At 37.2% G+C, this 15,358-nt stretch overlaps 3 protein-coding genes across 3 annotated transcripts; 2 read left to right on the forward strand and 1 right to left on the reverse strand.

Moving 5' to 3' along the window:
* Positions 1-5,554: 5,554 nt before the first annotated feature.
* Positions 5,555-6,320, forward strand: LOC126372629 (uncharacterized). Its single transcript, XM_050018456.1, has 3 exons — positions 5,555-5,643; positions 5,726-5,859; positions 5,957-6,320. The coding sequence occupies exons 1-3, from the start codon at positions 5,584-5,586 to the stop codon at positions 6,057-6,059; spliced, it is 297 nt and encodes a 98-aa protein (XP_049874413.1). The 5' UTR covers positions 5,555-5,583; the 3' UTR covers positions 6,060-6,320.
* Positions 6,081-15,350, reverse strand: LOC126372686 (sperm-associated antigen 6-like). Its single transcript, XM_050018535.1, has 15 exons — positions 15,278-15,350; positions 15,102-15,128; positions 13,931-14,035; positions 12,984-13,141; positions 12,433-12,479; positions 12,272-12,356; positions 11,554-11,688; positions 10,582-10,695; positions 9,621-9,794; positions 8,884-9,036; positions 8,556-8,708; positions 7,816-7,974; positions 6,498-6,643; positions 6,354-6,414; positions 6,081-6,201 (listed from the first exon to the last, which is right to left on the reverse strand). Exons 1-15 carry the CDS (start codon positions 15,348-15,350, stop codon positions 6,127-6,129), a joined length of 1,665 nt encoding a protein of 554 aa, XP_049874492.1. The 3' UTR covers positions 6,081-6,126.
* LOC126372627 (DNA-directed RNA polymerase III subunit RPC7-like) lies at positions 6,639-7,701 on the forward strand. The gene has a single exon (XM_050018454.1). It carries the CDS (start codon positions 6,932-6,934, stop codon positions 7,589-7,591), a length of 660 nt encoding a protein of 219 aa, XP_049874411.1. The 5' UTR covers positions 6,639-6,931; the 3' UTR covers positions 7,592-7,701.
* Positions 15,351-15,358: the final 8 nt, after the last annotated feature.

Here is a 15,358-nt window from a genome sequence, read left to right on the forward strand (position 1 = left end):
TTTATAGTCTCGTTCGTATGAATTTCATTGATTATGAACTTACCACTTCACTGATAAATACAAACTCAGTATTGAAGCCTTGTGACTTGCTGCAAGTTTCTTATATTGAATATTATTTTTCAGATGCTGATGCCAACAATAAAAGCTCCAACAGGCATTTATAATCAATATGATGGTAAGTTTCTGTCTTGAAACCTTACTTTGATTTTATTTTACATTAGTCTATGATTATGTGACAATGAAATCCTCAAAGAATAGACTATTTTTTAATGTCCAGTGTCTATGCTACTACCCTGTAGACATGGAGGTTCAAGTTCCAAGTTCAAATCCTCGTGACAAACATCTTAAAATAACTTTGTATCTTATCTACCCTACCAAAGCCGATGTGTGTCAGACAAAGACTGGCATACGTGACTCTGGTTTAGGAACATCTCAAATACACTCTGTGTAGGATGTGCAGTTACTATAACTGTATTTCCAAGGGATGAGTGTGACAAATATTTTTAGGGTAACATAATTTTCAAGTTTTATTTATTAGGCTTGTTTTTAAAGTATATTTTTACTTGTCAACAGGTATATTCAGATAAAGACTTTGTTGAATGTTGAAGATAAGAACATTTTTAATAATGGTAAGTTTCTAAGCGAAATTTTACATTCCCTGCTTGACATGACCTGTGGGTTAAAATCCCGTCCAAGTCTTTAATTTTCTCTTTGAAATTTTATCTTTATTGTGGTTTTAAGTTTTACTACCCTACCAAAGCCGATGTGTGTCAGACAAAGACTGGCATGCGTGACTCTGGTTTAGGAACATCTCAAATACACTCTGTGTAGGATGTGCTGTTACTATAACTGTATTTCCAAGGGATGAGTGTGACAAATGTATTCATTGTAAATCTTTTTTAAAAGCTAACCATACTTTTTTATTAAGTTATATTTTTATTTGTCAACAGGTTTATCAATAGAGGATAGCAAAAGCAAAAAGATGATGATGAATACTTTTATATGGTAAGTTAAAATAAAGTATCATTGATCAAAAATCTGTGAAAGTGGTTAGAACAGTCATGTACCCACTGTAGAACCTTGTCCCTCTGTCATATTTGACATTTAAATGAGTAACGGTTTAATTTGTCAAAAAAGTTAATGTGAGATAGTTTCGTAGTACTTGTGAGCATACATCACGTGATACTGTACCTCTGATTACCCCAATTGCGAATATAGTTGTGAATTCATTTTTATATTTGATTAAAGTAACTTTTGTTCAAAACTACTTAAATGATGATTATTGTATCGCCCCTATCTGAGTTGTGATGATTGATGCCCCTGATTTTGTTTCATACAAAATTCAAGATTTCATTAAGTAACATATTTCCATAACTAACAGTATAATCATTTGTTTGCAGAGGCTGTACTGGCGGACACTGAGAAAACTTTTAGAAAGGAAAATAACTAATAGTCTTTGAAAGGTATGTAGATGCAATAATTTTTGTAGTTGTTTTCAAGTTGAAAGCTATAATGTTTTTGTGTCTACTTCCAGTTAATTGCCATTAACCACAGCTGTAGAGTCCAATTTTAATGATGATCTATAGTATCGCCCCTATCTGAATTCTGATGATTGATAGTTCCTGATATTATTTACTATTACACCACAATTAATCAACTTTGAACATTACTAATTAAACTTTATATTTCAGGTGGTGCAGCAGGTGTACTAACTATACTTCAATTTAAGATGAACGGCGTAAAACTGTAACAATGTAAGTAGCCTTATTTAATAAGGAACTTTGATTACTTGGCTTAGTGGAAATGTTAATGTACATAATTTTAATGATGATCTATTGTATCGCCCCTGTCTGAATTCTGATGATTGATAGTTTCTGAATTTTAGATATTATATATATATATTAAAATTTATAATAATATTAGATTTACTTTTAATTAGATGCATTATTATTCTTTAGGTGCAGTATAAATTCTTCGCTGTCTGCCAGTTACGGGTGACGTCACTTTCGTAAATAAATGTCATGTAAGTTTGATAATTTTAAATAAATCATAAACAACATAGTCTCTTTTCATGATGATTTAATATCGCCCCAGTCTGAACTAATGTGTTGATCCGATTTACTGATACATACATATTATATTACATTAGAATCTTATTATATGTTCAGAAATACATTATTCACTGTTTGTTTCAGGTTTTGCGAGTCTTTCTGAATAGAAAACCCTAAACCAAACCAAATACCTAGATATGATAGGTAAGTGAACATAATTTGGTTTTATTGACGCGACCTGACTATTTATCTAAATGATGCATTTTACAAGCATATATCATATAATTATTGATGAAAAAATTACACTGATTAAAATTTATGAAAACATCAGTGTTGGGAATGTATTTCAAAAATGTAACACCATTTTTAACTTCATTACAGAAAAGAAATCACAATGCAACCTGTATGCTCAACATCTCAATAACAATTCAATGGTAAGTGAAACATTACTAATAATGAAACCCCTTAACCCTGCTAGTTATTGTCAATGATTGTTTAATTAAATGATGATATAATTTAGTTATCCCTGTCTCACAAAACCATGGGGAAAAATTATGGTATGGTAACTTCTGAAGATAATTACACCTTACAACATTGTCACAAAACAAAATGATTATGTCTACTAATGCTTTTTCACTTTTCACAGGTTATCCATACTGAGACTTCTGAGTCAGAGGAGAACAAAATAATGATAGAAAATCGTTGAAAAAATGAAGGTTAGTTAAAAAAATATTTATTTTAGTAATTCAAGTGTTAATTCTTAAAATGATGATATAATTTAGTTATCCCTGTCTCACAAAACCATGGGGAAAAATTATGGTATGGTAACTTCTGAAGAAAATAAAATATTCAAAAAGAATCTACCCTAGATAAATACCCTTATTATATTAATGTATTTTATTTTTTCACAGATCAGCTGTATGGAAGACCTTGAGATTAATTTACTTATAGGTATGTATCTTTTACCTTGTTTGTGGAAACTTCTGGAGTGAGCTGAACTAATAATATTGACTGGTTTTTTTTTAATTACAATGATGATTTGCTAAGTTATCCCTGGCTCACTAAATCGTGGGGATACTATGGTATGGTAATAACCAGTGATCGGAATAGGTAGTGCAATTTGGCGGGATTGCGTGACGAAATCTTAACATGGACATGCCAACCGGCGGGATTACTATTTCGATACGAGCTGGTCACGATAAAGATTATTAGGGTTTAAAAATGATAATATATTACATTAAATTATTACGCAATTTAACGCGACTTAATTGACCGCCATATTTTTCCTTATTTCATACTCAACTAAAATTCTTAGAAAATGTATTGTACGTATACAAAGGAATTGCACTCTTGTATGAGTAGCGATAAGATGCCAATTTGAAATAAATGCAGTGCTCCACGTTTTTTTTGTTGGCGGCATTTGCCTTTCAAGTGGCGGCGGCATGCGCTAAACAATAAAAGAGTGAAACTTCTGTACTTATTATTGTTTTTGCTTAACAAAGGCAACGACTGATAAGAGTACTAACATAAAGTGTAAATGGGAGAAAGAGACAATAAATCCCATATTTCTGTCTCTTTTTTGCAAAAGGGATGATGAGGTGATACGGCGGTGTTTGTTCACTCCTGTTCTTCGGTTCATTGAGTGCATACGTTGTGAGTTCGAGTTACTTATTTGGTTATCTTGACGACATCTTGGCTTGTTTTATGGACTGACGAACATTTGGCATTTTTTTTTGGCATTTGTGATAATTTGGCTCTTGTATACCGGACTTTTGATTTTTGCGTGACTGAATTGGATTTGTTCATGAAAAGGACCATTTTTGGGTGAAAACCGGTAAGTACTAACATTCATATTTAAACGTGTAAGGTTTTGTTTGATTGTTACCTAGAAAATTACAATTAGAAATAGTTTTAGTCTATCAATGTTACTTCGTTGATATTGGTTTTATACTTGAATCATATTTAAGTTCTTTTGATTTGTCTCTATTGTTTCAAAATAGTATTTAGGAGTATTAAAAATATAAAAGGCAACAAGGTTTGATCCCGAGCCCTTTTTTAAAATACTCAGCTATGAAGACTTGTAAATTTTTAAATAAGATTAGGATATTAAAATGCTTAAATGTCTCTCCACAAAGAAAAAAGCTAATAGGATTTGAATAATATTTGGTAGTTAGGTTGCTTTTTTAAAGATATTTTGAATGATAAATATATATTATAGTCTACGAAAAATTAAGAGGCCATCGTAATTTACTTTTAAAAGTACAAACAGTTCATTATGATTATCATGTGCTTATAATTGGTGCCCGATAAATGGCAATAGGCTCGCCCCCTATATGCGACTCAAACATAGCTGGCGAGGAGTGGGTATTTTATACTTCTGCCTACCCCTTCGGGGTTACAGGCGTGATGCTTTGTTTTTTAATGGTATTTCTCTGATTATGTTGTTAATTAACAAATGATTATTTTAACTTGTTGTCTACATTGTATGAACACTTTTAAAAATTCGTAACTGAATGCTTACACGTTTTACAATAATAAAAAAATATTTTAAGGACCAATGTTTTTTATTTCTTCCCTACTTTTCACTTTAGAAATGATAAACATTTAAAATACATTACTTATTAAATAATTGTTTTCTTTTATAATACCAGTATAGATAGAAAATATCCGAAATCCCGCAATCCCGCCGGGCGTATCCACACTAATATAATGTTTGAGGTCGTTGACCCTAAATTGCACTACCTATTCCGATCATTGGTAATAACTGAAGTAACTGATCAGCTGTTAACTATGATATATGTACTGATAGCAAACTAAACAAGAATTCCCATTGTTGCAGATCCTGACGTTTTCATTCTGCTACAGAAATTGGACTTACAACTGTTGACTCCCAAGTAAGTATTATAAGTACAACCTAGTTGCGTTCTAGCACGGTGCATATGACAGCTGTCATTTCTTTGTATCTCGCACTAGCTTATAAAAAAAAAAAAAAAAATATTATCGAACAACTAGATCCATTTGGTTAGTAACAAACTTAAGAACTATCTTTCTGGCGTGTTGATAAACGCACCACGCCAAAACGCAAATAAATAGTATAGGACTACACCACTAAAAATCCATAGTTGTGTTCAACATTTTCAATGATGAATATTTAAAGACAAGCATATATCTAGAAATATTTTGAAGATAAAACCTAACTGACAGTTTTTTTTAATTCTCCTTACAGATTTGCGTTATAGTTCCATTATTTAATTCAAATTATGTTCCAGGTGCAGACAACTCTAGTGGGGAGGTACAACGAACCATCGCAAAGTTGACAAATGAGATATTTCATACAATATTTGTAATGGTGTAAAAAAAATGATGTGTAACTAATTTAATAATAAATATATGTAGTATTTTTTAAATAAGTCTTTTATCATTCCTGACCACATGTAACCACTAAACTGATAATATTGATGTGGGAAGCACAATATAAATATTTTTAATAGCAATAATGAACCAGTATACTAGTAGTTCTGCACCTCTAAAAATGGTTTACATATTGATTACTGAACTCGAGTCTACGGGCTCCATATCTTGCAAAATAAAGGTAAGATGAACTGTTTTGTGATAAACAAGAGAAGATTTTGTTATAAGTAAACAAAAAAAAATATTTATATTTTTTCTTTTAGGGTCTTCCTGTAATGGACTTGGCTTTGTTGGAAATGGCTTTAAATGATCTTCATATAAAATCTGCTAGATTGGAAGATTGTTTTGAAGCTGATACCAATGGAGTCAATTTGCTCAATATGTTGAGTAAATTCCAGTAAGTAACAGCTACTTTTAATACACATAATACTAGTTACTTTTATTTCTTTTTTCTTAGTTTAGTGTTTTATTTATCGACCGTAAATTAATTTCAGTTACAAAATTGTGGGTCAATCTATGGTGATTGAAAAATCAAACATTGGAGGAAGAACGGTTCTCATACAAATACTTGTATGGACGTTGGAGAAAGCTACATAAATAATGAAAACTTGTATTATACGAAAAAACGTTTAATAAATAAAATTATGTAGTCTAAAACAATTAATTATACATTCCCATTTTCTATCGTTAATTCACTTTGGCAGTCACTGGGCACTCTATCTGTGAATAACTCTGGAATCTGTAAACAACAATAAGTTGATGAGTATACCACATCTTCAAAAAATATATTAATATTTAAGTTATGAGTTGAAGTTATAAAATAATACTGGAAGAGTTGCGCAGTGAAATATAAAATAGTGCTAAGTTTTTTCTTGTATTGATCCTACTTACCTGAGGTGTGTAAGCTTCAACTCTATCCAAGAGTGTTTCAGAATAGCCCGGTGAGTAATACCTGTAACAAAAGTTCAATTTGAATATATATTTTTTTGGCATTTTTTCGAATTATGTATTTTTGGCTTTTTGTTTGATACTTGCCTGACAATTTCTTCGGGGAAACAACTGTTTATAATATTGATGTATTCCTTCAGCGATGTTCCTGGCACTGTATCTATCTCTTGAATTCTCTTCAAAGCGCCCGTGGATACAAATAATCTTCTAGCTCTTGCATCATTTGGCAGTATCTGAAATAAAATATTTATTGTAAAGCTTATTGTTAACATACTAGTATTTTAGGACATCACTAGTCGGTGTCGACATCACTAGTCGATTCGTCATTTTCGATATGAACGTTTTGTAAGAAAGAGAGAAAAGCAACAAAATTGTATGTTTTTTTCTCTTGCTCCAAATATGATAGCGCTATTATTGAATTGAACATAACTAAAATGTCAAAGCTGATTTTGAGGTTAAGTTATTGTAAATGTAAATAAACACCAAAAAGTTTTATTTTGTTAACTTAAAATAAAAGAATAATGGCTGGACGAGGCAGAGGACGGGGCAGCACACTCTCCTTGACTCATGAACAACTTCAAGCTCTTGGAATAGCTCGAGGAGACAATGCAGCGCCGACTCTTGCACCACCGCCTTTATTTCCCAAACTTGAAACAAAACCATTACCCCTGAACTGTGACGCCGCTACAGACTACATGCTCATTGTGAAAGAACAATTCATAGAATATTTACACGAATCTCCAGCGTATGTAAAAGCAAAAACTGTGACGGACGGTGTAGAGCGGTATTCTGATAAATATAAGTTGTTAGCTCTTAATGCAAAGCAAGATAAGATATTAGATTGCGTGTGGTCAAACCTGCCCGGCGAGTTAAGACCGCAGGCGTCTCGGGTACGCACTACTACAAGAAAACGAAAACTTGACGACCCTACAGAAATAGCAAAGCGATTACAAACACTAGAGAAGAAGGAGTCAGAAGATCAGACAGGCGAAGCTGTGGAAACGAACGAGGAAGACGAAGCTGTAAAGAAAGAAGAAGGAAATGAAGAAGAAGAAATAGAGGATGAACAGGAACAAGAGTATGAAATGGATGATGGAACAGATTATGCTAATAATTACTTTGATAATGGTGAAGATTATGATGAAGAAGATGACAACCTTGATGATGGACCTGTTTATTAAACTAAAATTCATGTTGAATTATACTATACACAGTTTTATGTTAGCAACACAGCATTCTTGGCTGACAGAATTATAAAATAAATTACTGACTTATTTATATTGTTTAATAATTATTTTTTTATAATAATCCTTGTAATTTTTAAATGTCTAGGCAACTGCAATAGAAGTCTTATTGTGGTACTGTTACGAGTGGTTCTAAATGTATAAACAAATTAAACTGATACCTTAGCATATTGGGCTAGTACATATTTGAGTATGCAGGCTGGGGCTGCGTGGAGTAGGGGTTCGAGTGCCGGGCGATGCAAACAGCATTGTAGGGACTGCTTCAAAGCACACGAGGCGCGGGCGCGCACTTCCGGCGAAGATTTTGGGCTGGTGTATAGCTGAAATTGAATGCTTTAGTTCACACAGTGTTTTTATATGTTACTTGAGACAAAACAAACAAGTCAATATCGGCAGCTACTTCCTTCCAGTCTATAGTCCCTTGGGTTTTGGTCGTCAAGTTATACGTTTTGACGCTTGTTAGGAATATACCTATTGAACCGACTTGATTACCGATGAACAATTAAACTAAGTAGGCACATCCAGCTTCTAGGCTCGGTTATTCAAGACAATATTAGACAAGTACATAAACTTACTACCTAAAGCACATTTGATTGTACCTAGCTTACTGCAATGAACTGGTCAATACTAGGTAGGTATAACCACATGGGAAATGGGTGAATATCAAAATGTGCCAAGTTTGGTGGCGAACTTTCATATTATTTTTTGTGAAAAATTGGGATCCAAAAGGATCCTTTCTCATGTCGGAACCCAGGATCCTTTTTCATGTCGGAACCCAATTTTTCACGGAAAAATAATAGAATGAAAGTTCGCCACCAAACTTGACATTTTGATATTCACCCAAATAAAGCTTAATTTTGCAACAGTTTTTCATCGTTTCCATTATCAGTGCATTACTTACCTGTAGTAGCCGTGGCAGGGCGTTGGCCACGGCGACAGCTAGACTATGTTGAGGCGTGTGCTTCGCAATATGGCCTAATGTCCACGCCGCCGCACACAGCTCCGCGTCTTCCGCCTCCTCGTTCTGTAGTATATTCATCAACGCTGGGATTGCCTGGAGAAAAATGGACTTTTTATTGGTGCTTACTACTCACGCCCGCAATCCCTAATGGGGTGAACGGAGACAAAGAATCGAAGACAGCACGCATCCAATTACGTAATTCAAATCAGGTAGATAAGCAGATGCTGTAAAGCGGAATAAAGCTAGGAAGGATGTCGTTATTCGTTACCTTAGCCTCTATAACAGCCATAGCGAGCTGGTCCGACTGCCCGGCGATGTACCCCAGAGCCATGCACGCCGGGACCCGCACTCCGCCCGCCTGCTCGTTCATCAAGTCCACCAACGGCCCGCAGCCGCCTGTGTTCACTACCAGTTGCGCCAACTATAAAATGACACAAACTCATTATTGGGTTAGGTATTGATGATAGAAGATTTTTCTCCTAGCCTAAACCTTACGAAATTGCGATAATTATCAAAACCATTCGTAGTCAAAACCTATCAAAATAGAGCGACTGATTTATTTGTTGTCCACGCGCTGATGTTTGTATTGCTTTATGCGGTTGGTGGTTTGAGCGTTCGGCCCACGATCCGGAGGTCCCGGGTTCAAATCCTGGTGGGGACATATCACGAAAATCATTTTGTGATCCCTAGTTTGGTTAGGACATTACAGGTTGATCACCTGATTGTCCGAAAGTAAGATGATCCGTGCTTCGGAAGGCTCGTTAAGCCGCTGGTCCCGGTTACTACTTACTTACTATCTGAATCACTGACATAATGCAATACAGCAATCATTCAAATGCAAACTTCTGATGACTAGGCAGCATGCGGTCTTATGATCTTAGCCTGTCCCTTATATGGGTCAAAGAAAAAAAAACATAATGCCGTCATAGTCCTAGCTTCAGCATCTCTCTCGTTGTTGTTCCACATACTTATACTTACCTTATAAAAACCTCTCGTAACACTTACATCAACGGAATGTTTGACAATGTCCCGTATAAGACAGGCGGCGGCGCGGCGCACGGGCGCGGCGTCGTGGCCGGCGTGCAGCAGCGCCTGAGGCAGCACCCCGCCCGCCACCACGGCCTCCGCCAGCTCGGGCCGCGCGCTCGCCACCGCGCTCAGGGCGCATAACGTGCTGCGCTGCAAGGTGCAACACAATAAGAAACAAGCGTCAAGCTTCTAGAACTATCACTGGATATTAAATATCAGCCTAAGTATTTGCCTATATAATAAGTACCCTTCGAGCCTTCAGCGCTCCCCATTTGTCCGGCCAAGTAGTTAATGCCATCTACGGCAAATCTACAATAAGTCACGTCAAAAAAAAAGCGTTCAGGGCGCATAGCGTGCTACGCTGCAACACGATGAGAAACAGCGAGTCAAACTTTTGCATTACAATGCTGGATATAAAGTGGGTATCGTATTATCATCCTAAGCCCTTACTTATCTTCCCCAATGTAGTACCTAACTAATATGTACGAATGTCTCGGCGCTGCGTGTGAGATTTACGAGCCTTATTTCGTACCTACACAGGTATACTTTGCAAAGACAGTTTAAATACAAGGAAGCAACTGTTCTATGTTTCCTTGGTTCAAACGAGATGCCCATCCGAGCCTTTCTAGATTACAATTATATTTTTTCACTTCAATAAAAAGGTATTTAATATTTATATCTACAAAGTAGGTAATGCCCGTACTGCCAATAGGTACCTACCACGGTATATGGCCCTCAAGCTATATCTCTTAATTAAATTAAAAATACGTCAAGCAGGTTTATCGGTAGTTTTTGTAGGTAGGTACCAGTTGCTTCGTTTCTACTACATAAGTACCTACCTTTATTTTTTTAAATACCTAAGCACCTAATCCCATTTGCGGTCATATTTTTTGCTGATGTTATCTGATTTATTAAATTGACAGGTAGTACTTCTAACCTTTAGTTTGGGATCTTGATTCTCGAGTCCTCGAACAAGGTGGCATATCGCGCCAGCATCCACCACGGCTTCGGGTTTGTGTTGGGCCAGGTCCACTATAGCCCCGGCTGCAATCTGAACAGACAGACAGACGCAACTCTCGCACGTTATCACTATTGGGGTAAGCAGAGCTACACATTACACGTCATCGAAGGCAACTTGTACTTGAAATTAAATGAAAACAGCCTATATAAGTCCCACTGCTAGGCACAGGCCTCTCCTCAATCAACCGGAGGGGATAAGGAGCATTCCACCACGTTGCTCCACAGCGGGTTAGTGGAGGTGTTTTTACAGCTAATAGCCGTGACCAACGGCTTAACGTGCCCTCTGAAGCACGGAATCATCTTACTTTTTCAGACAATCAGGTGATTCAAGCCTGAAATTAAGCCTATGATTAAAGTCCTTACCAAACAAAGGACAGTCTCACAAAGCGATTTCGACAATGTCCCCATCGGGAATCGAACCCGGACCTCCAGATCATGAGCCTAACACTAACCACTAGACCACATAGGCTGTTATTCTTACAACTTGTACTTGTAGTATTTACATACCTATAAATTCTTGATACCTAGATATGATGGAAAGACTACTTATCACAGTACTTACGATGCCGTTTCAGTGTCTTTTTTCCGGGTTAAATCGAATATGAAACGTTATTATGTGAACGTGTTGGTTGGTATTTTCTTCCTTAGAAACTTTCTATGGTTGACAACACAAGCTCAGTTAGGGTAGTCAGAGCCACGCTTCGCCGAACTTTCTATTAGAATCTATTTATCTGCGATTGATACTATGAGTATACTACGTAGTGAGTCACGAATCGGGAATCGCCATCTTTGCTGCTTACGCGGTACGACAGAATCAAATCGATGTTCGATTTGCTCCAATCTGAACCGGCTTCGTCTTAGCCGGTAGGGCCCCTGGTTGATACCGTACCTGTTTGAGACTCAGCTCTGGTTCTTGAAAAGCCAGGATTAGTAGCGGCAGCGTCCCCGCGTCGACCACCAGACCTGCCAAGTGCTCGTTATGTTTGCCGATGTAGCCTAAAGCCCAAGCCGCGTTCTCTTTCACCTGGACAAACCACACATACTTACATAAATAATATCACGATTCGTTAACTACGATGCTGACATATCAGTTCCACTTTTTCCACTCTCATCAAAGACTTCATGCTTGCTCGCCGGTTTAGAGTACCCACTTAATACTCTTGACCTGACATTTCTTTAAAACATCCTGGATCTGGAAAAATCTACTTAAGTACTTCTAACTAGATCCTATATATCCTTGGGTGGCAATTTATTAGATGGTAAGTACAGATATTTTCAAACGTGTAGGTTTTTACATCACGAATTCCGGTAGACACCTAAGTAGATCCCTTATTTTATGAACATTTTAATTTTGAACTTTAAAATTTGAGCACTAACATGAATTTAGTTTTTCAAACAGAGAAAAAGATATGAAGGTTCAAACGTAATAGGCCGTGCCACAAGAAGACAATTTGCAGCCACTTTTGATACTTTGTGATCAGCCTGTTGCCATATCTCTTGCGGCTGCGATTTCCAGACACAAAAGTTAAACAATGGGGTTTGATTGATTGATTGATTAAAAAGTTTTCTTCTGCGAGCACTGATTTTTCTGCCATTATTCCACAAACCTGCGTATCGAAGTCCTCCAAGCAAGACACGATGTGTTCCAACGCTCCGAGACGAACCACTGCTGACGCCAACTCTTCATTGTGTCTGACAAATTACATAACTATTAGTATGACCTAAATGGGCCACGAAACTTAGCGACAATATGATAACGTTCACATACTTTGCAACAGCCCTCATTAGATACAGCGCCGATCTTTTGTAGAACACCTGTAGGTAGAAGAATCTTTAGTTCATTACTTCGTCAGAACAAGAGTAGTAATATACATGAACTGGGTAAATAGTAAGTAATATTTAAATACCCATCATCATCTCCCTATCACTATCCCGTTTTTTACAGCGTCCGCTTATCTAACCTGAAGATTTGAGAGGTTCGGTTTTTACAGAAGCGACTGCCTGTCTGACCTTCCAACCCGCAAAGGGAAAACATTGGGCTGGTTTTCCCTTCGCGGCGGAAATATATCTACCCACCTACTTACTTACTTAGTTATACACAATGGGTCATATCCGTTTTGAGTGTCAGTACAATTAAGTTATACCTTATCTAGCTATAATATGCAGTCTGTATAGATTAAGGAAAACTCGAATCGTGACTTAGGCATCATCCTATAAGCAATCTTACTTTATATAGAGACCGGTTGCTACAACAATATAATACAAAAACAGAGGAATCGGCGGCCTTATTGCTAAACAGCAATGTCTTTTGCAACTAACGTTGTATTTATTGAGATTTTCAAGAGCAATGGTGATGAGGCCTCCGTTGAGGAGGTGTCGCGAGAAGCCTTCGTCGTGCTCTCCGAGCCTAGCCGCCGCCACCACGGCGCACTGGCGCACTGTGCTGCACGGGTCCGATAGGAGGGGGCGGAGAAATTCTGGACAAACACAAAAATAATACAATTGAAACATAATATAAGCTCACGACAATATTCCTACTAGGGTAGTCACAGGTACATCCATCGCAAGATGAACTATATACGTACCCACACGTCACCTAGCTTTCTGTTAGACCAACGTGATAGGCGGTTAGCCACATCGGCGTCTATAATGTGTACAATTCAAAGTGTAAAAAGAGGGGTATGGGGTAAATATGTACCTGAAAATTTTGTATTTTGGATGACATTCCTAAGTAGGTACTAGTAGCATCACGGCAGTATCCCCGATAGGGTAGGCAGAGGTGTATAGTAGGTATAATACACCCACTCCTCGCTAACCAAGGTAATAACGTAAATGGGACTTTGAACATAGTTAATGTGTTATGGAAAACCTAGACTTAATTTGATAAACTATGGCATTTTCTTTGCGACTCTTCGGAATCCTAACAGAAAATTACATAACTAGTAGGCATCATCACACCTTCTTTGCGCACATAAAAGTACCTAAGTGCGCAATGCAAACGTCAAATAGCAATATTGCTTTCTTAGATGAATTGCTTCATGTGGCCATTTTAACCCCCCAGTATTCCCGAAGGCATAGGCAAAGGTAATACGCACTCCTCCCTCGATGTGTTTAAGACCCATGAGGGCGAGCCTATATTGCCATTTATCAGGCACAAATCGTGGTTGCCAGGGATTGGTATTAACCAATTATCTACGATTCAAACAAATTCAAACTCAAGGTACTCGTGCGGTCTTAAATTCTTAATAGAGACATCTTACACTGACCTAACACTCCAGCGCTCTCGAGACATTTGACGTTAGAAGCCCTAGTGGCTAGTTCGGCCATGGTCTGAACGAACACCAGTCGAGCCTTCTGATATGTCTCGAATACTGAAATAAGGGTAAAGTATACTTATATTTAGGTACATCTGAACTTGATTACTTTCATAAAATTTTGTCCCCTGCTTATCCCAAGGCTTTTTATTGCAGCTTCGTTTCCCCGGCTATAGGTAGGTACAGGTTGTGAGAAGCTGCTGTGGTTTTAGGCGAATGAGACGTTCGTTATGTAAAAAATGATGATTCAAAGTGTTACGTTACCTACTGAATAAAGATATTTTTGAAACCTTAGTACGTACTTACGGAAAATTTATTACTTATTATATTAAAGAATTACGCTGATACGCGTGTAGGTGTATACCTACTAGATGCGGTAACGTTACTTAACACAGCACAGATCATTCGATCAGCCTGGATAATTTTACTATCGTGCCTTCGGTCTACTTCGTGTTTCCAATTATAAAGATTATCTACGGCTACGTGTTACGAAGATGAAAATTACTTAGTACCCAGTTGAATATTCCTAGGGCTGCTCATAGAATGACTCATGTTTGGATACTGTGGTTAGAAGTCTCGTAGTGATATATTTATTTATTTGTTTATTTGTATAGCGGGCGTTTATTAATTGTCACGTACGTCCGGTTGGCACTGGCAAATATAGATTGTCATTTATTATATTGCAAAAACTTTTCAGCCAGTACAATGTGTTTTCAATAGACAATGTTGAACTGTTTTCTGAATCAGTGATAGCCTAAAACCTACGTTAGTAGGTACGGTCACGATCATTACATTAATATTTAACACGTTGGTACCATGTCACATTAACTTTTTTGACAAATTGAACTGTAAGTCTCATTAAATGACAAATATGTTAGTGCGACAGAGTCCTAAAGTGGGTACATTATATGCTCATTCATGACTGTACGCGTGACTTACATCGTAGAGTCACGGGTTTGACTCCCGGCTCGGACTCTTACTAAAACACTGAATTTAACTTTTATGACTTTGAATTCACGTTTGAATATCACGTGGTTTCCCGAATTTGTGCCCGGCTCACCCATGTGATTTAAAGATAGCTGGCGAGGAATGGGTGTAATAGAAGCTATACACATCTGCCTACCCCTTGAAAGTACAGGTGTGCTGCTATATTATGTGATTTTCTGTTAGGGTTCCGAAGGGTGGCGAAGAAAATCCAGTTTATCAAGTTAAGTCTAGGTTTAACACAACAGATTAGTCGCGCATAAAACACAATATTTACTGGCTCATTCATTTAAGTTTACAATTGATGGTTCTCACACCGAATGCATTGTTTGACCGGCGCCGGCGGCGCGGCGCGGGCGTACGCGGAGCAACCACCCGTGAAGGCCATGTGAGCGC

This window comes from Pectinophora gossypiella, chromosome 14, assembly GCF_024362695.1.
Source record: "Pectinophora gossypiella chromosome 14, ilPecGoss1.1, whole genome shotgun sequence".
NCBI lineage: Eukaryota > Metazoa > Arthropoda > Insecta > Lepidoptera > Gelechiidae > Pectinophora > Pectinophora gossypiella.